At 45.6% G+C, this 26,641-nt stretch overlaps 1 protein-coding gene across 7 annotated transcripts in view; it reads left to right on the forward strand.

The window, feature by feature from the left end:
- Positions 1-1,252: 1,252 nt before the first annotated feature.
- The window catches only part of GRAMD1B (GRAM domain containing 1B), a 242,751-nt gene continuing 217,362 nt past the window's right edge, over positions 1,253-26,641 (forward strand). For 3 of the 7 annotated variants that reach the window (XM_059183486.1, XM_059183487.1, XM_059183484.1), the window contains exon 1: positions 1,266-1,661. Coding sequence is in view for 2 of the 7 variants with exons in the window: in XM_059183490.1 (XP_059039473.1) it covers positions 1,636-1,661 (26 nt within the window). In the remaining 5 variants the exon portion in view is untranslated. Of the gene's footprint in view, positions 1,662-26,641 lie in introns of all 7 variants that reach the window. The other 4 variants (XM_059183490.1, XM_059183492.1, XM_059183530.1 and 1 more) reach the window with 3 other exon arrangements.

A 26,641-nucleotide genomic window follows, 5' to 3' on the forward strand; every position in this document is an offset into this window, starting at 1 on the left:
AAGCCTTAAGAAGAAATGAAATTCACAAAGCCAGACACTTGTGAATGAGAAGACTCTGCCAGTGATAATAACATCTTCTGGGTAGGATTGCTAACACAATCCTGTCTTAGCAATCCTGCCCCCTCCTCCGCACCCCCCAGGTCTTCTGGTGAGAAAGCCCTTTTGATATAGGTTGATATTACCAGGTAGGATTTTAGTTTCAATGTAAGAAGCACGTGGGGGAAGATGTGTTCTCTTTTGCGGGTACCATGAAAATATCTGTGTCAGAGAGTGGTCAGAATGCTGGGAAGGACAGAGAGGAAGGAGGAGTATGAGAAGTGGAAAATGGGAATTTTGTAAAGCACATCCTGTTAGCTGGATTTCTGGAAGATAGCAATAAGCAAGGATTTGTTCCTTCCCCTTTGGTTGGCCTCAGCATTGCTGTGTCTTTGGAGTTTTCCATTCTTCACAGCCTTCCTGGAAGCAGGGAGAGGTTAAGAAGCAGCTCTGGGTAGAGTAGACTGGTCAACTTGTAAACTGACTGGTTATTTTTCCTTGGTGGGCTCGGGTGACCTCCCAGAAACATGGGTGCGGGAGGGGAGAGTGAATGAATGAAGACTGACGGGCTGTCTCTGGGGCCACTCTGTGTAGAGTGCTTTTCTCTGGGCTTGGAAACTTGGGTGTCCTGACAACTGGATAACTCAGGTCTCCTTTTCAGCTAGCTGTGTGACCCTGGACCAGTCAATGCACCTCTCTGAGCACCAGTTTTCTCTGCAAAATGAGCACTTTAAACCAAATGAGTCCTCAGGTTCTACGCTGCTTTGTAAGTGCTGGGATTTAGGCACTCCCTACGCAGGATTCCACCCCAGCCTGAAGACCCAGCAGGTCACCTGTGGGCTGGTCTACGCCATTCGCCTTCCTGGCACCCCTTTTCACAGCCCTGCTGAAACGGGGAGATCTGGTTTCCAGATGGGCCAACATCCTCTCCTAGCCGCCTGGCAGCCGCCTTTCTCGTGCTGGTTTCCGCACTAAACTTGAGGGTCTGATTTTAAAGGAGCGGTTGGTTTTAAAGGACCTGGCTGGTTGTGTGTCCCAGAGTTGCACCGCAGTGCTAAATATCTGAGCTAGGCAACACCGGGAGAATCCAGGCAGCAGGCTGCACCCGGAGAGGGAGGGGGAGGGGAGAAGGGGGAGGAGGGGGGTGGACGCGAGGGAGAGGGGACTGAGCCACGAGCGGAAACCACAGAGGTACAGTCCGGACGACGCGGGGAGGAGAACAGAGACAGGGAGGGGGCAATGCATATATAGACCGTGGGGACACGCTGCGGTGATAGCAGGCGCAGAGCCAGCGGGAGCCTCGGAGCCCTGCGAGGCATCCGCCTCCCCCCAACCCCCGCCCCCGTACCTCCCACCCCGTCCCTCCAGGGTACAGACCGCGGTCCGGGTCCCCGCCCACGGTGCCAGAGCCCCGAGACCCTTGGGGAGCTGCGCCGCGACCCCCACCGGGACTGGGCTCCTCCGCTCCTCGCGTCCTCGGGCTCCACTCCTCCTCCCTGCTCCAGATGGGACTGGCTCTTCTCTTTGCAAAACCGGGCTCCCGGGGGGAGATGCGGTAAGCAGCAGCCAGCAGCCGGGGCGCCCCGACCGGCGGGCCCCATGAGTGCCTCTCCCAGAAGACCCAGGTAAGAACTTCTCTCGACCTTCCTCAGTCCTGAGAGGAACACATCTGGGTGCCGGGGTGAGGATGGGGAAGCCCCGGGGAACCCGGAGGCTGTGGAAGTGTTGGGGTGGTGGTGAGGGTGCTGTTGGTTCTGAATCTTGAGTGCAGCTTCCAAGTTACCAGAGGGCACGAGAAAGCTATTAACATGGATTGTGGCCTGGCTGTGGTGTCCCCTCCTGAGAGGTGGTGTCCCCAGGAAACCACTGGGATAGACCATCTCTCAGGAATTTCCCCGAGGTGGCTAAGCTGGCTTCTTTCTCTGTTCAGTTCTGGAGATGTGCTCAGGAGAGTGGTGAGGGCAGGGCTGTGGGTAGGGAGATCAAGTCTCCTTCTCTCCAGCTTTCTGGCAAAAGTTGATATTGGGGACACTGGCTTTCCCTGCTCAGGGTGGTGCTCCCCTCCCCCCACGGGGCTACCCCCATCAATTTTATGCCTATTTCCCTTACGCTGTAGAAGTCCGAGGTTTGGGAAAAAGACAAAGTGGACATCATGAGGTTTATCTGAAGATGTCTACCTAGTGCGACTGGGGAGAGATTCTGCTTTTCCTAATTTCCTCCTAGAGTGGAGATGGAAGGTCAAGTAACTGGAGAAGCTCCTGCTTTGGGCCTAGGGGTGCATGGAGTCCCATTCCAGAAGAAATGGCTTTACTCCATTTCCAGGAGATGAGAAGTGGCCATTAGAATGAAGTTGTTAGAGCCCAAACAACTTGTTTGCAGCTGTCAGCAGACCTCCTGCCTGGAGAAACTTCATTCTTCCGGCAGTCCCTTAGCAGGCCACATTGCTCCAAGGCCACGTATGAACTGACACCTGATAGCAGGCTCCCAGGCTGAGGTCTGGTGGGCCTGGAGCAGTGATGGGGGTGGGGGGGTGAGCAGCACTGAGAGGGGAGTAAAGATTGTGCACATCACATCCACTTGGAAGATCCCTAGCTTTATCCAAGGAAGTTAAAAAAAAAAAGACTTGTAAAAAAATAATAAAATGTTTTCATGACAGTAGCAGATGTAAAACTCCCACCACTCTGGGAGACGATAAAGAAATTTGTGCAGGGGGCTGAGCTGTCTCCTCTGCCAGTGCTTATGTGGGCACATTACCTCTCGCAGATACAAAGAGTGATTTCTGGGGGAGGACCTCTCTGTCTAGGGGGCTTTTCAAGAGGGGCGTATTTCAGCTGGGGCTCTCTCTTGGAGCTCAGGTAGCGGATATGCGAAACAGGTGGGAAATACTGCCTTTCCATCTCCCACCCAGAAGTCCCCCTTTGCTTCTGGTCTGAACTTGAGGCTCGCCGTAGAGCAGGCACCCCAGAGAGACGCACCCAGGCTGCTGGTCTGGTGTGTCCTGACCTTCTTCATTCAACAGCATTTAGGAGGTCAGAGGGCAACCTATAAACATATGTCTCCTGTGTGAGTCCTTCAGTCTTATGCTCTGAGTGAGGTTGGCATTTATTCCCTCCATCATTACCTCTGTTCCCAGTGCCTCTGCCTTTGTTCTTCTTACAGATCTTGTCTCTCTTGCTTATACCTGGTGTCCCTAGTCATGTCCCCTTCCCTGCTGCTCAAAACAAACTGCCTGTCTTTGATGGTGTGCAGTGAGGCTGCTAGAGAGGTCACCTGTGTTTGTCTGAGCTCCCCCCAACCCCCACCCCTTGGCCCACTGACTTTGTAACTTGCTCAGATCTTGTCCTCAACTTGCAACTTGGGCCAAGAGCTCCACTGGGCGTCCTCATCATTAGTATGTGGGAGACCCAGTCCCTGAGGGGCACGTGGAAGCTCTGGTTTCTCTGGTCCACACGCAAAGGCTTTTGGGTGTGGAGATTTGGGGTTGGGCTTCGGTGTTAGTGTTGGAAAGAAACTGGAATGAGCAACAGATCCATATGGAGCCAAAGTGGGGTATTGTTGTCGCACCCCAATTTGACACTGTCACCTAATGTGAGTGCCTTGCTTGGTTTCTTGTCCAGATGTATTCTCAGGTCACAGGCCTTGAATGAAATCACATCTCTAGGGCGCCTGGGTGGTTCAGTCGGTTGAGTGTCTGTCTTCGGCTCAGGTCATGATCCCACAGTCCCGGGAATGAGCCCCATGCCGTGGTTTCTGCTTAGCGAGGAGTCTGCTTCTCCCTTTTCCTCTGTGTGCTCTCTTTCTCTCTCTCGAATAAATCGTTAAAAAAAAAAAATAAGAAATCACACCTTTATGAGGCGATTGTGCTATAAAGGTGGTTCCCGCCACCACCTTATTCCAGCCTTTGTTTTGGGAACTTAGCAGTCCTTTGATGTCTTTGCGGATGAGCTCACTATTGGTTCGCTGTCAGGGCATCCCCACCAGACACATCTGTAGTCTGTACACTTGTACCTGAGCCGCCGGCCCTGGGCTGCAGGTGCACTCGGGGGGGGGGGGGGGATTTGTCACGGCTCTGCTCCCACCGCCTGCTGCTTGTGCACAGGTGGTGCGGGGCTCTTCGGGCTGTTATTTAATATTCTGCGATGAATAATCAACCGTTGCACTCACCCTGCCGAAGGCTTGCTATCTCTTGGGGTGCCTGTTACAGTTGATACTGCTTTGATTTTCTTTATTCTTTCAGCTTGATCAGGATCTTTTCTTTCTCCCTCTCCTTTCCCCCTTTTCCATCTGTGGATTGGTACATTTCATTTTCTGTCTAGGCATGATTATTCGTCAAATTGTGCTAAAATCATCATCTCCTTGATTTGATCCAAAACCCTAATGCGCTGAAAGCAGAAACACTGTATGTATCTTTTGGACGCCGGGGTTCCATGCATACAGGGCTCTGGCTTCTAAGAGATGTTTCCGTGTCCACTGTGCTTTGTACCTGGTGGGTACACATTGCCCATCTGCAAAAGGAATGGACGTTGCCAGTAAGAGGCAGGAGGGTGGAAACAGTGTGATAGCAAAGGGGTGTGTGTGTGTGTGTGTTTTAGGAAGTGGGATTCTGAGTAGGCGTATGCTGTTAGGAGGGTCACCTTCAGTTGCTGAAACCCTTTTTTGGTGTGGGTGGCAGTGGAGTTCTTTGGAGAGGGGAGTGCTTGTTCTGAGACCCCGACAGGCATGAAGCAGGACGCATTTCTCCACCCTCAGCACCCACGTGGGCTTTTGGCACAGCTCAGGATCCCCTGGTGAAAGGAATTTTCTCTTTCTGAGCCTGAATTGTAGTAAGCCCAATGCAGAGGTGGCTGAGGGCTTCAAAGATCAGACATGGAGAGTGCAACTTGAGCATTTATTTAAAAAAAGAAAAAAAACTTCAAGAAATTAAATATCGATTTATGCAAAACACAAAACCGGGGAGGTACCACCTGCCTGCCCACACTGACCCCCATCAGGAGTTGTAGAAGCTCAGTGAGTAATAAATGTATATCGGCTAGATGAAGGCGCATGAAGATAGGCAGCCCCTCCAGCTCCTCTCCCATTGAGCCTAACACATCTCAGGAATCCCATTGTCACATTCTCAGGGTCTGGGACCTGGGGAAGGGGTAGGGGATAGGAATGGGAATGGGTCAGAAGAGCCATTCCTGGAAGAGTTTGTGAGACCTGGAATCTAGTGGTTCCAGAAGTTGAGCACGGCCCAGGTGAGGCTGTTCGGACAAACAGGGCCCGTGGGAAGGAGAAAAAGAATAAAAATGATGCAGGAGGGGAAGGCGGGGCAGCAGACAGAGGAAGCCAGTGGACTAGAAGGGGGATGCAGACACTAAGTGCGAGAAAAGGTGAAAGAGGGGGAGAGAGAGGATTAGAGAAGGCAGTACCTTGTCTGCAGGTTCATTCTCTTCCCCTTTTCCTCTGGCCGGGGGGAGAAAGCCAGCCATCCAGCCGAGCAGCATGGTTTTTGTGCTCCTGGAGTCTTCTCATTGAAGCTGTCAAGCCTCAACTTTACACGGCAGCTCCTTCTATTTTTACATTTTGCAGAATTGAAATTAAACAAATGACCCTGGGATGGCGTGTTCATGAAGATTTTATCCAGCACACCCACACAGCCAGTGCCGGGGTGGCTGAATATTTAGCATAATATTCCACTTAATCAGATAAGAAGGCATCCTCCAGAGAAGCTGGGGCTTTGATAATAGCCTATGAAGAGCTGCTTTGATGAGGGGGGGCAGAAGCCAGAACCTTGTTCTCTGGCTTGGTTGGGCTTGTTAGCAGGAAGAGTTCCAGTGAACTGCATTCTGGAAGAGCTTAGCATTTCCCCTCCCATACTTTTTTTTTGGCACTGGATTTGATTCCAGCCTTTGTGAACCTTCTTGGTCCATTTCTCCTTGGAGATCTCACTAAATGCAAAAGAAAGTGTTCGCTTTGGCTGAACTTGCTCCGAGTGGAAGCCCTGCTTAGAATCTGGGCGCTCGCCCTCTTTGTCGGCCTGTCCAGGGAAGTTCACGTGTACTGTGCTGGTGTTACTGTGCTTAGACAGCAAGAATAAGGATGCTGCACAACTTGTACTTGGTTAGAACTCAGCGCAGATAATGTTTTGTTGGTTTAGACGTGGACTTAGTTCCTAAGTCCCTGGAGATTTAGTAGCAATTAAATGCATGCCCCTGACACATAACCATTCTTTTGGAGGAAAGAAAAACAACAATGCCTGTTAAGGGGACCAATTAATAAGACAGGGTTGGTTGGGTAGATGTAAAAATAAGACAGGGTTGGTTGGGTAGATGTAAAAATGCAGGACTCTTCAAAAGGCTTGCCACTCTTGTGCACGTATAGGGGTTTAATAGGAGATCTGTGGGCTCTTTTGTCATTAATATTTAATGTTTATCTGCTTCCCCACCTGTTAACCTCTAAAGTGGTATTTTGACAAATCCAGCAACAGAGGCTGGATAGCAAGACTGCTGTTCAATCAGTCCTAACCTCAAAAAGAGCAATGGATCGGACAGGGTGACTCAGAAGGAGATCTTCTTTCTGCTGGCTAGCCTTGCAGAGGCTGATCTTTCTCTCCAGAACCAAACAGGCTTACTAGTCTATTACTAGAATATTCCCAGCAGTGACTATAAAAAGGTGTCTCCGTCTCTGACGCAGAGAGCAATGGAAAGCATTGACACAAGCCATATGGGTGTATGTTCAAAGGCCCAAGGAAATGAAGGATTGACAGTCCATTAAGACAGAAACAGAAGCTGATTTCCTTCCCTTCCCTCCAGTTGAGCATCCGTGTATGTTTTCTCTCTGTGCTCTTTCTTCCTGGCTATCTGGTTCAGGCAGTTTGTCTGGCATGCCTTTTTAGCCAAGGAAACTTCCTTTTGTATCTTGGAGAAAAAGGGAAAAAAGATAAACCCAAGTCAGAACTTATCTTTACCACTGTCAAGTTCAGAGGATGGCCTCCTAGGTTGTAAAGCCTTTGTCCATCACTCAGCCCAATGGTGCACGATTGCAGTGTCCATCCTACAGCCACCAGAGCCAGAAACGAATGTCCCCATCATTTCTTGGCCATACGTTGTCCCCAGACTTCTATACTTGGACTCTGAGTCTCTTTGTGCTCCAGTCTTTATTTAAATGAATCCCCAGGTGCTGGCGCGTAGGTGGTAGGGTCCTGGGATCCAGCCCTGCATCGGGCTCTCTGCACTTGAGGGAGCCTGCTTCTCCTTCTCCCACTCCCCCTGCTTGTGTTCCCTCTCTTGCTTTCTCTCTTTCTGTCAAATAAGTAAAATCTTTAATAAATAAATAAATAAATAAATGAATAAATGAATCCCCAGAATGAGCTTCTCAACTTGTTTGGAAGTAGAAAGCTTACACAGAGTCTTATCCAAAAGTTTCCCCTTTCCTGGTGAAGATGACATAGCCATCTCATAAGTATGGACAGTTAAAGAAAATCATCTTGAACTCTTCATTATTATTATTTTATTACTGCTGAAATACCATTGGTATTACATGTTACTGAGCAGAGAGCTCTTTGTTATGCAGAATCATTATTAACTGCCTTTTAGAGTTGCAATGTACAGACACAATGCCCAAGATCACATAGGCAGGAAGTGGTAGAGTTAGGACCTAAACCAATGTTCTATTTTTAAATACTGTGATCTGTTCTTAAATACTATTCTTGAATACTGTCATACCATTTTTTCTCTTGTGGATTCCACTCTAAATTTTCAGTGTCCTCTTTTTTTTTTCCTTTAAAGATTTTATTTATTTATTTGACAGAGAGAGAGAGAGAGATCACAAGATCACAAGTAGGGAGAGAGGCAGGCAGAGAGAGAGAGTGGGAAGCAGGCTCCCTGCTGAGCAGAGAGCCCAATGCAGGGCTTGATCCCAGGACCCTGAGATCATGACCTGAGCCGAAGGCAGAGGCTTTAACCCACTGAGCCACCCAGGTGCTCCTTCTTTCTCTCTCTCTCTCTCTTTTTCATATCCTCTCCCATGAGCTGTCATTAGTTCTTTTTCTCTGCAGGTTAGGGGTATACAAGCATCTCCTTGTAGCTGGGACACAAAGGGATTTCTCAAAATATACATACCTATGCAGACCTAATTAAAGGACTTTAGAACAAAGAGGTGGACTATTACTTTCTTTGGCACTTCCTGCCTTCCTTTCATGTTTTGGTCTGTTAATCACTGCCAAATTTTCTTGACATTTAAGTCAAGGAAAATGCTGAATGAAAGTTGGCATTATATCTACTTCTTGTAACTGCGATATCCCTCCTTCTCTTGTAGATTACTGTGAAGGAAGAGTCTTGCCCCCTAACCTGTTGCAGTGGAACCAGTGGCTAAATAAATTTCTGTAAGGCAAAGAAAGTATAGGAGAATTAAGGGAAACTGCCACTTCCAAAAGAGAGCAAGTCCCTTAGGATTCAAATCTCTGTCAGTCCGTCTTTTGAGGTCTTTCTTTAACTTGGCTGAGGCCATTCCCTCCATTTGAACTCAGTTGGCAACAGTCAATAGAGAGTGTTAATTTCTGGTCCTGGCTGGTGTTTTGCATGCATGAGCTTCCTGCTATTGGTCTGAAAAAGCACGAACCCAGGTAAATAAGACTGTGCTGAGGGCTTTATTTAGCAGTTAAACCAACCCCAGCTGAAGGATATATTTTGGCTTGTCAAGAAGCAGGAACAAGTTAGCTGGGACTGCTGATGTGTGTTCTTAGAGTGTTTGCCCAACCATGGATAAGACGAGAGGATTTATAAAGCCAGGTTTAAAAATTAATTTCATCTGTTCTTTTTTATTTTCTCCTAAAATATGATCATTCTTAACACATCTAGATGCCACAGGAACGGGAGTTCAATGCTAGTGCTAGGTTTCAACTCTTCTACCTGAAGCCTGATCTCTCTTAGCAACAGCCAAATTTAATTTAGGGATGGAGTGTTGGGGCTGTCTTGTGTACCGGTAATAAAATCATCATGCTGCGATCAACTTTTGAGAACTGATTTTGGGACAGGATTAAAAGCAGTACAAACAAGACCAAAATAGGAGAGTAAGGAATCCAGACATTTGCACTTTTTGTGGCATTTATTCCTTTGTGAGCAGTGGAGAGAAATGAGTTGATGGGTCGGAATCCAGGTTTTCTAGAGCACCGGTGAAGTGTCCTCACCTCTTGTTCTTTGCTAAGGCGTCTCTGCCAGCTGTGGACAGGATGTAACATATCCTTACCTCTATTTTATTCTGTTCTTATTTCTGTCATTTTTTTTAAACCACATCCTCTCTTTATATTCTTGCAACAAATGCCTGTTAAACAAGAAACCAGATGAGTATTGGGGATGCAGAGTTAGAATAAGATGATCCTCTCTTCAAAGAGCTCATGATTTCTAGTAAAGAAGGCAAAGTAGAAGAGGCAAAGACAACTTGTTAACAGCTTTAAAGAGGTTGAGAATAAGGTGGCATGGGAACACCAAGTCCAGAGCAGTGAGCAGAGCAGCCCAGGTCAAACTGAGAAAACCTGTTCAGAGGTTTATATAAGGTTGTATTTGAGCTGGGTTTTAACGGGCGAGTAGGCATGTTCCAGATGGAGAAGGACAGAACCTTCTAGAAGTTGAGGCAGTGAGCCTGGAACAGCATGCTGGAGTCCGATTGTGAAGGTCCACTTACATAGCTTGTACTTAACAAAGGCGACAGGGAGCCAAGACATTCTTCAGCAGGAGGACAAGAACAGACTCATTTTTTCTATGAGAGTAGGTGGCAGCCATGGTGAGGGTAAACAGAAACAGGGAGAGTCCAAAGACCAGCTTGCCATTAAGGGGCCGCTGAATAGTCCAGGTGAGATTTGATGGGGGCTCTGAAGTCGGGCAGGAAAGTTTGGAAGGGAATATCCAGTTTTGAGAATTAGTTTAAAAAGGAGTCCTCAAGACGGAGTAGCAAGTGGATGATGGAGGCTGAGGGAGGCTGAGGGAAGGAAGAGGAGGAGACATACATTACAGTAACATTCTCGCTCCATGTTGTCTGAACTGGGCCGTTAGCCATAGACGGAGATGTGAAGTACCAGAAAAGAAGCATAGTGGAAAGAGAAGGTAAAGGGAGGGGGGACAGAATGAGGATTGAAAAGAAGCTCCTGGAGTAGAGATGTACTGAGTCCTTTGTGAAGTTAGCAAAAACAGGTTCGGTGAAGTGGTGAAGGAAGTTGGGATGGGAGCCAGCCAGTGACATTGCCCAAAGCTCTGGAATTGAAGGCAACAGAGAGTTCTGGAACATTACTCTCAATATTTGAGGAGGAGGACATGACAACCTAGAAGTGAGAATGAAAAGGTCTTTAGAAAGAAGGGAATCTCTGAGCTTCTGCCTTTGGTTCAGGTCATGATCTCAGGGTCCTGGGATCGAGTCCCGCATTGGGCTCTCTGCTCAGCGGGAGCTGGCTTCCCCCTCTCTGCCTATCTGTCAGCTTGTGATCTTTGTCTGTCAAATAAATAAGTAAAATCTTAAAAAAAAAAAAAAGAGGGGAATCTCTTGAATACACTTTTCAATAAAAAGGAAACTACTGGATAGAAAGGGAGGGGTTGAAGAGAACAGGAAAGAGAAGAGACAGCTAAGAGAGCAGAGTTGTTAAGAACTCAGAAGGTGTTAAAAAAAAAAAAGGAACTCAGAAGGTAACAGAATCTAACAAAAAACAAGGTCAGGGGTTAAATTTGTACAGGGAGGAATGGAAGGGTACGAGTATGTATGGCATGCCAAGCATCGTGCTAGGTATTTTATGTTTATTGATTTATTCCATTTTCATTAAAACTGTACAAGGAGAGAAGAGGAATGCCCCTTTCTTTGGAGGAGGTGGGAAACAGCAAAAGGTGTTACTTTCAGAAATGCAGCTGTGAAGAGCCATCGAGAGTAGCTTCAAGTAGTAACTTCTACTTCCTCTGTGAAGCAGAGGTGAAATCATCTTCTGAGAGTGTCCCATCCAGACACAATATCCGTTAACAGCCATGTATTCATCCATGAGAGTAGAACAGAAAGTGAGGTGAAGAAGAATGGAAAATTTTCAGCGTCAAAATTACTGACTTCGGACAAGCAGAAAGATTTCCATATAGAGTTGACACCTGTTGGAGCTGGAAAATATACCCTGTGATGGCTCCATCGTCTCAATCCTCCCCCTCCCTGGGAGCGGGGCAGAGCGAGCCATGGGTTGTAATTCTCCTGGGGAGTAGATGCATCCCATAGGTTTGGCAAAACCACAAGTCATTGAGAGTGATGTTGAGACTATTGAGGAAAGGGACTTAGAGGAAAGTAAAGCCAGAACGATGCAGAGAACTTTTGAGAAGACAGAGAAGGCATCTAAAGGAGTAACAGAGTAAGAAATCTAGAGAACTGGAGGTTGAGACTCTGAAGACCTTAGAGATATTTTGAGATTCTGGGGTTGACATCTGGATAAAAAGTTGTTTCAAGCAGGATGCTTGTCAGTGACCCCCTACCTTAAATTGGCATTGTCTTATTTGTATTATCAAACGATGGAGCTGTTTATTTCTGGATAGGTGACCAAAAAGGGCTGTGAAATTCTGCACTGTTTGGTCCCCATCCATCTGCTGGGGTGAGGTAGGTGTGGCTTCTCTGGGAACAGAGTGCTGTTCGTGTTTGCTGCCCACCAGGTGCAGAGCCCAATGAACAGGTATTTTGAGGAATATCTAAAACATGTGACTACAGGCTTTTTCCACCTGGGCCTTTTGAAAGTCCAAGCCACACTTCTGTTTTGTTTTGTTTTGTTTTCTTTTTTTTTTTCTTTTTTTTTAATTTTCAGCATAACAGTATTCATTATTTATTCACCACACCCAGTGTTCTGTTTTGTTTTTAATAGGATTTATCATTTTCTCTTATTTTATGTCATTAGTGGCTTAAAATAAACACGTCCCTTCCAGAGAACATTTTCTGTTTCTCAGTTCATGAACTTTTAGGTTTAAAAAGTGAATTTTCTGGGCCATTCCCCACACACCATTCCCGCCAGGTAATAAAATGGCTTCCATTTTCATCCAACCTGGCATATCAGAGGGGCTGACTCACCACTGGGCCACATGCTTCCTACCAGTATTGTCACCAGAAGCTGAGCCTATGATGGGTCTGCTGAGGCCGACAAAGGATCTTTTTGTCATTGAGAGAACAATTACAGCAGGCGATGAGCCTGTCTGTGTGGCCCTTTCTGACTTGTTCTGTTAGCGTTTATGGTTTGTCTACCTGGATGCTCCGTCTCCCCTGGCCTCCGCCTCCCAGCCCCAGACTCAGCCTCAGGCTCCCTGCTTCTAGACGTTGTTGTCTGGATCATTGCAATCTCCGTAGTTTGGTGCAGCTGCACGTCTCTGTTCTGCACACAAAAACCAAAGAACACAATCTGTAGATATCTGTGAACAATTGGTGTCAACCTTCCCCTCTCCTTCCCCAAAAAAGCTTTAGAAGTCAGGAAAAAATGTTTCAGCCGTGTTTTATCTGCCTGTTTGTTCACCTCAATTTCAGAGCACTGGAGCAAGGTTCTAAAACATCTTTTCTAGGTCAGTCGGCTATCCTTCCTTACAGCCAGTTCTGGTTTCTTCCAAGGCTGTTACAGTGGCAGGTTGAAGGCAGGGCTTCAGTGTAGACAGCAGACACAATTCCCCAGGTGGTGATCTGTCCATGTGTCCTTCTAGTGACTCAATCATTACTTAGCTCTGTGATGAGCTCTGGACAAGAAAGAGTAAGAATTAAGTTGTCTGTTGCCTTCTGTAGCTTCACTTCTATGGATTCTTGGCCATTAAGGGGCCTAGAATGATCTCATTTAACTTTTTATGGATGAGGAAAAGGAAGCCCAGAGAAAAATCAATCATCAATTTGGTTGGTGGCAGATCTGGGACTGGTACCCTCGCTTCTTGACGTAGAATTTAGCGTTAGCAATTTAATCTCCAGTTGTTGGAGGAGGATATTTTGAGGTAATATTTTGAGTAGAAGGAGGTTCCACTTAGATGACAGCTTGTGGGGGCAGCACATAAAGTTTTCTGGTCCTCAGTTTGCCCTACATACAGATCACCCTGTGAGGTTTTCATCCTGTACCCGACGGGTGAACGAGGGGGCTGAATCTGTTGCCCCCTTCCCTTCCATACATATGGAGGGTATGTGTGTGAAGGAGAGTAATTTGAATGTGTAAACATTGTTTTACCACTACACGTTTAAAACTTGTGTGTAGGACTAGCAAATAGAAACTGATCTTCTGGTTGTTCATAACATGTCATCCTCTGTTAACAGGCAAATATTGTTTTGTGGTTTTTTTTTAAAAGATTTTATTCATTTTTATTTTAGAGAGAGAGCGAGAGCACATTTGCGGACGTGAGCGGGGAGGAACAGAGGGACAGAATCCCAAGCAGACTCTGCACAGAGTGTGGAGCCTGACCTGGGTCTTGATCTTATGACCCCAAGATCGTGACCTGAGCTGAAACCAAGATTTGGACTGTCAACTGTCTGAGCCACCAGGTGCCCCTAACAGGCAAAGATTTTGTGTTGATACTGGGAACTGACCCTTTCTGAAACTGTATTGGTCTCTTATACATCTGAGAGGATAGAACCACGTAAGAGCAAAAGCAGGGTTTACTTGGTCTTACAGGTGGAAAGTTTGATGGTGTGGATGAATTTACCATAAGGTGGGCATGGATTTCCCTGACTGCCAGTCACTGGTCACCTGCCTTCTGGCCTGCAAATACTCCACCCAGGTCAGTATTTGTCCTTTTAGAAGAAGTGGAGGTGTTCCCAGGTCACTACTCTGGGCCTTGTTGGTCAGTTTGGTGGATTACATGCCTAGGGATTATGGAAGCTGGTACTAAACAATTGTCCCTAACTTGGGGACACAAGACAGGACAGGCATATTAGAAAAGGGTTAAAAAAATGCTTAGGAACAAGGGAATCTCCACCTCTTATCTGTGTAGATGGGAGATCATTTGACCATCCACAAGAAAATGACTGGGAATCAATGAAGCTTGCTCATAAGAATATTACAGAAGTTGGTGCACCTGGGTGGCTCAGTTGGTGAAGAATCTGACTCTTGATTTCGATGCAAGTCATGATCTCAGAGTCATGAAATCGAGCCCCATGTCGGGCTCCACGCTGAGTGTGAAGTTTGCTTGTCCCTCTCCCTCTGCCCTTCCCCCCACCCCACTTGCACGCTCTCGCTCTCTCTCTCTCTCTCTCTCTCTCTCTCTCAAATAAATATATAAAATAAAATAAAAAATAAAATAAAATTATGGCAGTCCTCTGAGAAAGTTTCCTGTCTCTGCCTCTGTGAAACATGAGTTAATAAATTATATTGCAGAGCCCAGACAGAAGTCATACGGGCTCTCTTTGCCAGAGCTTGAGGCCCCTGAGAGTTGAGCTCTACAGAATTCATGGTCATTGTGGAGATTATTTGCCGGTTATTTTGCTGTCTGATTTTGCTTTCCCCAGGGAGAATCCCATCTGGACAAAATACCAGTTAACAGCCATGTAGTCCTCCATGTTAATAGCTTTACTGAGGGTGTGCTCAGCCGTGCGAGCCACAAAGAGAAGTGGGGGATCTGTAGGTGTCTCGCTGTGTTGGGGGTCCCTATGCTAAGACTATTTTCCTGGTCTGTTCAAATTATAGCTGCTTCCAAAATGTTGAACTGTGTTGTCATTTGGCTTGTCCCTATGTTATCTGTGGCATTGTTTCTGTCTGTTCTTAAATTATCGTTCAGTAATTCTGTGTTTTGTCTGTCCGATTCTCCCCTGCCAAACCACATCTTCCAAGGTAGGCCATTTTGTTGTTGAGACTTGGAGATAAGAAATGGTATGCAAAATAAACATACTACTTACAGCCACCTTCCTCTCCCACAATCAACCACTGTCTCTGTTGAACTTTTAACTGAAGCCAGGGCCCAGAGTTTCAAGGAGCCATTTCTCAAACATGGCTATCATTAAGGTCCAGAGATTTCTTACCGCAGATTTGCTATCTTTGGTATAAAAGCTGGAGAGCAGCCTAGCTCATGTCTAATGCAGGAAGGGCAAGTTAAAAACAGTCTTGGCATTCTTCAGATCACTGACCCTATAGGCATTACAACCTTCCTGTTTTGTTTTGCTACCAGCCTCCTGTGCACTTATCTGCCATTTGGCTAAATTACTGCAAAATAACTGACAGTGACCCTCTGCTCTTATTTCCAGATCACTCCAGCATAGAGCTAATGGGCTCACTCTGTGCTCACTGCTCAGATCATGAGATGACAGATGTGGAAGAAGCAGTTCTAAGAATGACCTATATTAAAACATAATTTAAGGTTCTGTTGCTGGGTGGCTATAACTCAGGTAGGGGGTCATGGTGTCTGTCTTCCTCAGTGTCCTTTAGAACAGGAAGGTATCATTCCATGAGTGAGCTTCCTTTGGATCAGTCATAGGATTCCAGTAATAGATAGTCTTTCACCTTGGCATTGATTCAGGCCTAATCCATATCTGAAGAATCATCCTCTTCATCGTCATTATCTGCTCTCGTTTACTGAAACTTCTACCATGTGCCGAGTGCTGGGCGAAGCACAGTACATTCATGATCTCACTTAGCTCATACCACAATGAGTCAGTACTAGTCATTTTTCAATTTTACAGATAAGGCAACCAAGACTTAGGAAACAGTGACCTTCCAACATTATCTTACTAGGGTCAGGAGCTCTGATTTCAAGCCTGATCTTCCAATACAGCTATGTCATGTGAAACCGAGCTGTCAGAAAGTACTCACCAGGCATCTCCTTATGTACGTTCCTCTACTAGGTTCAGGGGGATGAGGATGCGAAGACGCATAAGATCCTCCCATTCCTTTGTGGCTTCAAATGCTGTTGGGCAAGAAGTCATTTTAAAAATGATTAACACTACACTAAGTTCTCAATATATGGAACACAATAAGCAATATATTAATAAAGAAGAAGTTTGGAAGAAGGTGAGATGCACACTGGGCCTTGAACAGTGGAGAAGATTTACATAGATGGAAAATCAAGAGGAAAAGCATTTTACACAAGGGAGTTGATGTGAACAAACCCTAAAAAGGAGCAAATACAAGGCACGTTTGATTGTTGAAGGGTGAAGGGCAATGGGGGTGGGTCGAGTTATCCAGGAGGAGGTATTCGTGTACTCATCTGTTTGGTCAACGGATACTTGTTGAATGTGCCTACTACATGGAGGTATTCCCTAGGGGCAGAATGAGAGAGGAGGTTGAAAAGGTAGAGTAGAGGCTTATTGATAACCAAGTTCAGGAGCTGGGACTTTGTCTTGTAGACACAATTACTAGTTTGGGAGCTATAGGTAGATTTTAAACCCTTCTCTGAAAAAGTTCCAAATTAGTTATCTCTGTCCTGTCCCCTTTCCCCTGGTTTTTCTGGACTTCACGTTGGATGGTGGGCATTCCTCTGATGAAGACATCCATCTATCTGCATGGAAAATGCCCATGTTTAGAGAACAGGGGAAGAAGGAAAGTCAAAGAAGGACAGACTGGGGAATTAAGCCACTGTCCTGTCACCGATGCTCAGAAGGAGAGTTTGAAGAAAGTACATAGGGAAAGGGGTCCTGGGTCTTAAAGAGAAGATGAGATTACAGACCAAGAGAGATTGGATGCTTTGGGATGTGGTGATTAAATTTGATGACTGGTCTGTCGGTGATGGTGGAGAGCACATTTCCGTGGTGTGCTAGGGACAATAACCTTATTGCAGGAGATTACTAAGTAAAAGGAGAGGGGATCATCACAGCAGTAGAGATTGTTCATTTTACAAGTTCAGTAGCCAAAGGAGAAGAAAACGGAGATAATGACAGCAGGGCCACAGAACTGATCAAAGTTGGGGATTTTTTTTTTTCCCCTCAAAATGGGCAAAACCGTATCTGAAGCTCTAGGATATGGACAGAGGAAGAGACTGAAGAAATTGGAAATGCAGCATGTAACAGAGGGAACTCTTCCTGTCCTCTGGGATTTTTGGGGTAGCACGGTGTTCTAATGGTAACTGGGCGGGTCGAATTTTCAAACACTGGATGGTTGTATTGGCACAGTTATTATGTCCTTTTCATACCCGTCCCTCCTCCGAGTTCTCTATCCTTAAACCCTAAGTCTTTATCATCCTTATACCTGTCTGCTACTGGATGATGACTGGGCGTCTGTGAGGTCGATATACTGTCGGAGCCATCTCTTTTCTCAAATAGATGGGTTTCTGGTTGAGTGTGTTTACAATCCCTTCCATTTCTGTCTATTTGGCTGTTTTTCTTTTGTTTTCCATCCTTGTGATGAAGGACTTTTGGACTACTGAAGCTTTTCTGTTTCGTATGAATGAATAAATGGATGAGTGAATGAATGAAGGAAATTTAATAAAAAGATTCATCCACCCAGGAACGTGTGTGTGTGTGTGTGTACATATATTTAATTTTATTTTAATTTATTTTTTAAAATTTTATGTATTTATTTGAGGTGAGAGAGAGAATGGGAATTGGGGGGGAGGGGCAAAGGGAGAGACTTTGCCCCTTGGAGCAAGTGTGTGGAGGACAGAATCCATGGGCAGGAAGAGCTGCTATATAGACAGATTAAAACACCGCGTATTTCAACATTTACCTACAGAGCAGCTACCGTGTGCCAGAGACTTTGTTAAGTGTTAGGGTTGCAGAGAAGTGTGAAGTTCGTTGCCTTACTGTCAGAGATGTTCACTTTTTGGGGAGGAAGTCCAATCAGCAAACGGACACCTTATGTCTCACATGATTAGGGCAAAGACAGAAGTATGGCCAGGTGCTATTGTAATAAAAGAGGGGCAGTCAGCCCTGCCTGGGAATGTGGAGAAAAGTTTCCTGGAGGAGGTGATGCTTAAGCAATTATATTTTGATGGGTAACTGAGAGCAGGCAGAGAAAGCCTGCACAAAGTCACGGCCAAAGAAAGTATGGTTTTTACAGAAAACATTAAGTTATTTCACAGTTTTCAGAGTATAAAGTAAGAGGGATGATTTGAAGGACATGTGCCTGGGTAGAGGCCCTAGGGGAGGGTATCAGGGACCTTACCTGCTGTGCTGAGACCCTTATACTTTGTTCCAAAGGCAATGGGAACCTGTGAGGGATTTAAGCAGAGTAATGTATAATCATATTTATGTGCAGCTCTAGTATGGTTGTAAATGATTGATTCAAGAGAGTGATTCCATTAAAAATGTTTTTGGTTTCAGTTTGGCGGAAACAAAACTAATAGCAGCTTAAATATGTGATGACGTTTTTCCTGCAAGAAGGAGCCCAGAGAAAGCTGTATCTGGCATTGGTTTAGATACTTGACCATACAGTCAAGGACCCGGGCTCATTCTCCTGTACCATCCTCACCATTTTCGCTTTCGATCCTCATGCTGTTCCTTCGTGGTCATGAGACAGCTGTTATTGCTCAAATATCATGATCATGTTCAAGGTGGACAGAAGTGGAATGTGGTGGTACCAACAGTGTCTGCCCCTTTCAAGAAAGCACAGAAGCTTTCCCAGAAGCTTTCCAGTACGCATTCCTTCATAGCTCATTGGCCAGACATAGAAGGAGTCGCTACTGGCTGCAAAGGAGGCTAGAACAAAATATTTGTTCTTTCGAGCTTCCGTAATAAGGAAGGGCAAAGGGAAAAAACTGACCGTTGAGTTAGCCAACCAATAGTATATGTCACTCATTTATCTTTAGCAGGTATAGGGATTGGACTGCTTTCTGGTAAATAACATAGTATGCCAGCCAGAGAAGGAGGCAAAGTACCCAGCTCAAAGCAGAAGTCGACATGTGTTGCAGCTTTTAGAAGAGAAAAGGCCAGAGGAGGAAGAGCACGAGCGCTTGGGTGCCATGGGCATCGTTTGTTGCCTGGGTATCATAGGGGCCTTCTCCCTGCTGAACCAGTAGATGTCTGGCTTGTCCCCAGATTGGTTGGTGAAAATTGACAAGATCCACCTTTCTGCCATGGCTTCTGCCATGACTTCTCTTTTACCTCTTTACAGGTCTCATAATCAGCCAATCAATCCATTATGATTTATTCCAGTGCTGGAATTATGCTAGCCACTGTTGGGGCATATCCAGGATGGAGTTTAGGAAGGGACAGTAGACGAGTAAGAACCATGTCATTCCTCAAGTAGCTTGTGTTCTCTACACAGAACAGGTTACCACAGTATGAGGTAAGACAGGTGCACTTGCTTCTAGCTTAGTGTCAAGGGTCAACAACCCAGACCTGGGCCACAAGGCTCCTTTAGATGGGGTTTTACGAATTCAAGGTCAGTTGTCACCACTCTGCCTCTCTCAGCAGTGTTTTGCAGAGTTCTCTGGCTGGTCTGACTCATGCATACATGTCAGGAATCCGTGTTTGGCCTACAGCCAACCCCTACTCCCCCCAACCCCCTACCGCATGCTTTCACAGGTGCATACACTCTTGCTGGAGTATGTTCTATCCATCTCCAGCCCCTCTCTTCTAGCCAGCATGTCAGAAGGAACGAGAAGAGCTCTGCCATATCCGTCTGACTGCTTTATTTCTAATTTTGAAAAAATAACAAAGCATTATGGCGGCATTACAAAAAGGTTTAGAGAAAAATGAACAATCACCTACAATCCTACCTCCCTCATAGAACCAGGGTATAATCTCTTGCAGTTTTAGCAAGGAAATAGTGCTTTCTTTTGCATGCTTGGAATCAGGGAGTGTGTACAATTTTGCATTCTGCTTTATTTACAGAGTTAGAGCTCATAAAAATGTGTTGAGTAAATGAATATTGATGAGTAACCCTCACAAGAACAAGATGTACCACCTCTTTCCCATTGTTGTTCCTATACATTGTTTTCCCCTTTCTCTATTTGAATAGAGATGGGGGCCCTGGAAGTTTTCCAGAGTGCCACTTTTATGGTGTGACCTTTGAGTCCTGATCTAGACAATAGGAAAATTCTTAGCATGGGATCAGAAGCCTCGAGAAGAATTGGAATTCTGGTGGGCAGTAGTGAGATAAGGATCATTGTAGTCCCATTCTTCCCCTGCAGGAAGCATCTTAAGTGAAAAGACCATCTCTCTTGTTCATGACCAGGGAGACAATTCTCTTTTTATCCAAACCTTGCCCTTTTATCTGGAGGCTGTTCAAGGAACAGGAACTTTCTTGGTTAAGGGAGTGGGGGAGGGGGGCACTTGGACCAAGTCCTTGGAATCTGAATTCTTTCCTCTCACAGGGATTATGTCCGGGTTACCATCCCTGCTCACTCTCAGATTCCAAGTGGTTGCCATGTTTTAGAACTACCGTGGAATTTTGGAAACTCAGTAATAGCTAGTACTAAAGAACACATGTTGAATTGTAGTTCACGATTCTTCTGGTTCAGTTCGGCAAGTCTTAATTAAACCAACAAAGTGTACAAGGGATTCATTTACATTCATCAGCGTTACCTTTTCATCCAGTCGTACCTTCTTAAATTATTTCCAAGAACTGCTCTAAGAGAACAAAGTGCCTGCTTTGACAAACAAATTCTACCCCCCTTCAACCGTTCCTCCTCAGCTCCCGAAGTCCTCTGACAGTCAAATAAATAGATCCAGTAAGACAAGATTATTGCATTCATTTCCTTTAGGCTTATTTATCCTGGGAAGCATCGCCTCTGTCTTGTCTGTACACCTCGCACCAGGATGATAGCTGTTATAAAAATCCAAAGATAAATGCCTCAAACATTGGCAGCCAAATTAATTCCAGAATTTCTCTCCCTTGTGCTATGGAATGAGCAACCTCCAGCTCTGACAAGATGTTCTGGGTCCACAAAACTTTAGACTAAGAGGGCAGAGTCTGTACCTGGCACAGGAAAAAGGGACGTTTCCCATGAAGGAAGGAACTGAGTCAAGGCATGTCTCGTGTGACATCTCAGAAGTAATGCCATCAAGAAAGAGGCGAGGGGGACTGTGCTTGCAAGGAAGCTGGAGCCAGATCTGGGGACCATGTGAGGCAGCAGATGAGGAGATAAGGAAGCAAGCTCTTCCTTGGGAAGGGGTGAATGGTCACCATGCTCTTTTCATTCACTCCTGGCTTCTACGAAGCTCCCACAGTGACCAGCCTGTGAACCAGACATGCTCCCTTGCCCTCTGCCCTCAAGCACCATCCAGGAGAGCTGAGAGATAATAATACACTTAGAAGTGCCAGGGGCTCTCTGGTGTTCTCCAGCTGGAAGGCCCCAAAGCAGGAACCTGAAAAAGTTTCTAGATGTCCAAAGAAAAGACTCACAAAAGATATTCAAGTCCAATGAAGCGGACTGCCTTCTGTGGTCATGTCCTCTCAGCAGAAAGGGGGCATCTGCACGAACGGCAGTTGTTCTGTCCCTTTGCAAGTGGGTCCTGTGGGTTCTAGACTGAGTGTGGGAAAAGTGCTTAGCACAGGGCGGGCGGACCCTCAGTGTTTGGTTGTTCCACATCCCCCACCCCATTAGTGTGGATATGTTTCTTTTCCTACAGACACACAGAGCCAAGGACCCATGTGTTGTAGTAGGCAGAGCACTGGTCTTGGCAGTAATTCTCGAAACTACCACTTAGTGAGCATGTCCTCTGTGCTAGTGATGTGGATGAAGATATGATCTTTCCCATTTACTTCTGAAGACACTAAGGCTTGGAGACACTGATGAACTTGCCCCAGATCATGGAGTTAGTAAGAGGAAGACTTGGCATTAGAACCTGGTTTCATTTGACTCCAAAATCTTTGGTTTTTTTGTTTTTGTTTTTGTTTTGTGGTTTTTTATTCCTGTGACATTCTGTCTCCCAAGAAACTGGAAGAGCTGGTTTTGATTCCCAGCTCTGTTGCTTCCTAACTGAATATTTCATTACTCTGAGCCTCAGTTTACTCATCTGCCTAGTAAAGGGGTTAGGCTCGGTGTTTTCTGACCTCTCTATTGTGCATTGTCTAATGCTTGGTCTTAAGCATTTTATCAGCAGAATCTTCATCAGTCTGGGATATATGGGGGAAGGATATGGGAAATTCTTATTCATTTAATTACTATTCATTCATTACTGTCTCTTGAGTGCCCCTGTAGGGGTACAGCAGAGATCAGGCTGTCATGCTCTGGCTTTTGGAACTTACAGGTAGAGCAGGGAAAAGGGACCCTGCACATGTTATAAGCACTGAGTGTCACGCAGCACACGTAGACGCTTCTGAGGCTAAGTCGCGTGAACTGAGTTCAGTCCGTTCAGTGAACATGCCTGTGTCCCAGAACAAGCAGGCCATGGGACTTGAACATCAGAACGTAACAGACACAACATGCTTCCTGAGTTCAGTCTTCTTTCCTATTACTCCCTTCTTTTTTCCTACTACTCTTTCTCTCATATAACCCAGTTGTGGTGGAGATTGTGGGAAGAGCATAAAGCAGTGTACCGGGTCAGCCTACAGAGGAACAAGGGAAGGTGGCGACAGGGAAGAAGCGGGGGAGGAAGGGAAGAAGCGGGGGAGGAAGGGAGGCTGGGGAGCAGGGTTAGAGGAGGGACGGAGTCAGGTGAAACAGTGGGTTACTGTTAAGGCTTATTGTTGAGGGTTAAGCACATCTTCCAAGTACTCACCACAGAAAGGGGTTAAAATACTAGGCTGGAGAAAAGAGAAGGAACACACATTCACAGTTATGTCTTTGGAAGGGACCCATAAGCCAACAACTCCAACCGCATCGGATTATTTAACACAAGGCAGCCCCCTTGACTGTGGGACAGCCGTAGAAGGGGCCTTTAATTAAGCTGGGGTTTTATTTTTGGTTGTTTTTTTTTGGGGGGGGGGTAATAACTTCTATTGACTGGCTTTAATTCTGTCCTTCTGGGTTACATTAAGTTACTAAGTTTTTCCTCTTTCTCTTCTCTTGGTTTCTTGCTTGCCTTCCTTCCTTCCAGTATTTCAAAGTGGTCATCCTGTCCATCATGTTTCCCTTATGCTTTTACCACTGTATGCTAAATTTCCAATCTCGACTTTTTCATGGTCTTTTGTCATCTTTTGATTCTCTCTTCCAGCCATACTGTTCTCCTCTGTAAGTACTTCAGCAGGTTAGAGTCCCCTTGGAAAGGGAAAGCCCCAGAACTGCAGTCAGCTGAAAAGTAGTCCAGCCCTCTTTTCAGACACGTGAATTTGGTTGTTGCCCAAGATCATTCTAGATTTTTTTTTTTTTTTACAGCTGCTTTACTCTGTTGATATATATTGAGCTTATAGCAAACTAAATTTGCTATATTGCTCTGATTGGTGTATCACCAATCAGAGACTACAGCTTTTCCTAATATGCCATCATTGTGCCTACATTTCTTTATCCTGTTCACAAAAATAGAAAGATAACGCTGGATGCATTGCTATACTCAAGATGTTCCCTGTGTTTAGCAATTCTCTTATCTTTAACATAGTCTAAGAACCATCCAAAAAGGCGGTGAAATTTATTTGACATTCCTTGGTTCTAGTGAAACTTTGCTGGCGGCTGCTGGTAACCGCTTTTCTTCCCGAATGTTCATAAAATCATCTTATGGAGAAATAAATTTCTGTAATTCCACTAGAGATCCGTTTCCGTTCACCGGACTGTCATTTGTAGAATATGCTTTCTTTCCTTCTCATTCGTTTGAAAATTGGAATAGTTGCTCACTGTTAGTTTTACATCGTCTTTTTTATTCGTGATTACACACGCGTACACATGTGGTCTCCCACATGCGCACGCCCGCACACGTGAAGCCAGTGGGAGGAAGTGTGTGCAAAGGAGCAGGAGAACAGCATCAGAGAGTTCACAAAGCAGCTAACAGCTCAGGTGGGCTAGAGAGGAGGAGGGAACTGAGGAATGTGGGAGGATGCTGGAGGAGGGAGGATCACTTAAGGCTCTTTAGGTTTTTTTAATTTTTTATTATTTTTTTGTATTTTTATTTTTTAATTTAATTTTATTTTTTTCAGTGTTCCAAGAGTTATTGTTTATGCACCACACCCAGCGCTCCATGCAATTCGTGCCCTCCTTAATACCCACCACCAGGCTCACCCAGTCTCCCGCCCCCCTTCCCTCCAAAACCCTCAGTTTGTTTCTCAGAGTCCACAGTCTCTCATGGTTCGTCTCCCCCTCCGATTTCCCCCAACTCCCTTCTTCTCTCCGTTCAATGAGGACTTCTTTGTTACCAAGCCCACCATTGGGGGCCCTCCCTAGGGTAAGGTCCCTGAAGCACTTGCCTCAGGCACAAAATCTCAGGAGGTGGCCAATAAGTCCATAATGAAGGTAAATAATATATTAATGCAATTTTTTTTTGAAATAGTAGCAATGTGAAAAAGTCCACGGTGAACAAAATATCAAGATTTTGAATAAAGACAGGATTAGTATGTTATAGGCTTTATTTTATTTCATTAAAAAATACTTTTATCTATTTATGAGAGAGAATGAGCGTTGGTGATGGGCAGAGGGAGAGAGAGAAAGAGAGGGAGAAGCAGACTCCCTGCTGAGCAGGAAGCCTGAGGCAGGCAGAGAGAGAGCGAGAGCGAGAGCGAGAGCGAGAGGGAGAGAGAGAGAGAGAGAGAGAGAAGGAAGCAGGCTCCCCGCTGAGCAGAGAGCCTGATGCAGGGCTCGATCCCAGGATCCTGAGATCATGACCTGAGCTGAAGGCAGAGGCTTTAACCCACTGAGCCACCCAGGTGCCCCTAGGCTTTTTTTAAAAAAAGATTTTATTTGGGATGCCTTGGTGGCTCAGTCGGTTAAGCAGCTGCCTTCAGCTCAGGTCATGATCCCGGGGGCCTTGGATAGAGCCCCGCATTGGGCTCTCTGCTCAATGGGCAGCGTGGTTCTCCCTCTCCACTGCTTATTCTCTCTCAGACCCTCTCTCTCTCTCAAGATTTTATTTATTTGACAGAGAGAGAGTACATGTGCAAGAAAGCATGAGTGGAGGAAGGGGACAGAGGGAGAAGCAGGCCTCCCACTTAACCCACTTAAAGTATAGAATCCGGTGTTTTTTTAAACCTGCCCCTGAGTTGTGGAGCCAGCATCCCACTCCATTTTAGACCATTTTATCACTCAAGAAAGAAGCCCAGTAGGGGCGCCTGGGTGGCTCAGTGGGTTAAAGCCTCTGCCTTCGGCTCGGGTCCTGATCTCGGGGTCCTGGGATGGAACTCCGCGTTGTGCTCTCCGCTCAGCAGGGAGCCTGCCTCCTCCCTCTCTCTACCTGCCTCTCTGCCTACTTGTGATCTCTTTCTGTCAAATAAATAAGTAAAATCTTTTAAAAAAAAGAAGCCCTGTACCCATTAACAGTCACTTCCTAATTCCCGCCAATCTTCCCAGCCCTACACAACCACTAATTTTCTTTCCTTCTCTATGGATATGCTTATTCTGGACTTTTCTTATCGGTGGAATCACACGATATGTTTCCTTTTGTGACTAGCTTCTTTCTTTCATTTTTCACAGTGTTTTCAAGGTTTGCACGTGCTGTAGCGTGTCTGTACTTCATTCCTTTTTATGGCTGGATGGTCTTCCATTGTGTGCTTATGCCACATTTCATTTGTGTCATCATTAGTTGATGAACATTTGGGTTGTTCCTACTTTTTGGCCATCGTGAGTAGTGTGGCTCTGAGGGCAAGTGTCTGTGTGGATGCATGTTTTCATTTCTTGTGGGTATATCCCTGGGAGTAGAATTGCTCGATCCTATGGGTACTTTATACAAGCTCTGGAGGAAATGCTAGACACTTCTCCAAGGTGACTACGCCTTTCTGTATTCCCACCGACACTGTAGAAGCGTTCCAGTTCCTCCACACCCTTACTGATACTTGCTATCATCATTTTTCACTCTTACGTTGTCTTGGGTGTGAAGTGGTATCTCATTGTGTGTTGACTTAGATTTCTCTGATTGGTAATTATGTTAATTTTTAATGTACTTTCTGTCCACTTGTTTGTCGTTTTTGGAGAAATGTCTATTCAGATCCATCTCCCATTTCTTTTGTCTTGTTATTATTTGTGGTGTCTCCCCCCATCGGATGGGGATCACCAAATGTGGCCAAGTGTGGGGTGTCCCTGTTGAGTAGAAACTCCGACTTGGGCATTGAAAGGATTTGCCTGAAGCAGAACAAAGGAGATAGAAGTTTGTTGAGTACAGCACAAGGGAGCAGTGGGCAGGATGGCAGAGCAGAGATTGTCCTCGATGAGCAAGGGTGGAGCCATATTTAAAGGGGAAGGTAAGGAGGTATGGGAATAGAGGGAATTTCCCTTTCTTTAACTTTTTTGTTTTCTGTTTTTTGGGATTTTTTTGGCAGCTGTGCCTGATTGTAAGTAGCACATTGGGTAGTGAGAGCCTGCCGATATTTAGAGGTGGACTGCTTACTTGGCCTCTTTGTATTCAGGCAGCGGTCACAGTAACCCTGCACTCTATTGCCAGGATCAAGTTTACATTGCCCTAGTCTGTTGCCTAAAAGCGGCATCTACATTATTGGGTCGTAGAAGCTCTTTATATATTCTAAATATAAGTTCCTTACCAGACATACAATTTGCAAAAATTTCCTCCGGTTCTCTGGGTTGTCTTTTAAAGCACAGAAGTCTTTAATTTTGATGATGTCCAATTTATTTGTCTTTTAGCGCTTGTGCTTTTGGTTTCATGTCTAAGAAGCCATTGTTTAATCCAAGGACACAGAGATTTATGTCTGTGTTTT

This window comes from Mustela lutreola, chromosome 1 (genome assembly GCF_030435805.1).
Source record: "Mustela lutreola isolate mMusLut2 chromosome 1, mMusLut2.pri, whole genome shotgun sequence".
NCBI classification, from domain to species: Eukaryota; Metazoa; Chordata; class Mammalia; order Carnivora; family Mustelidae; genus Mustela; species Mustela lutreola.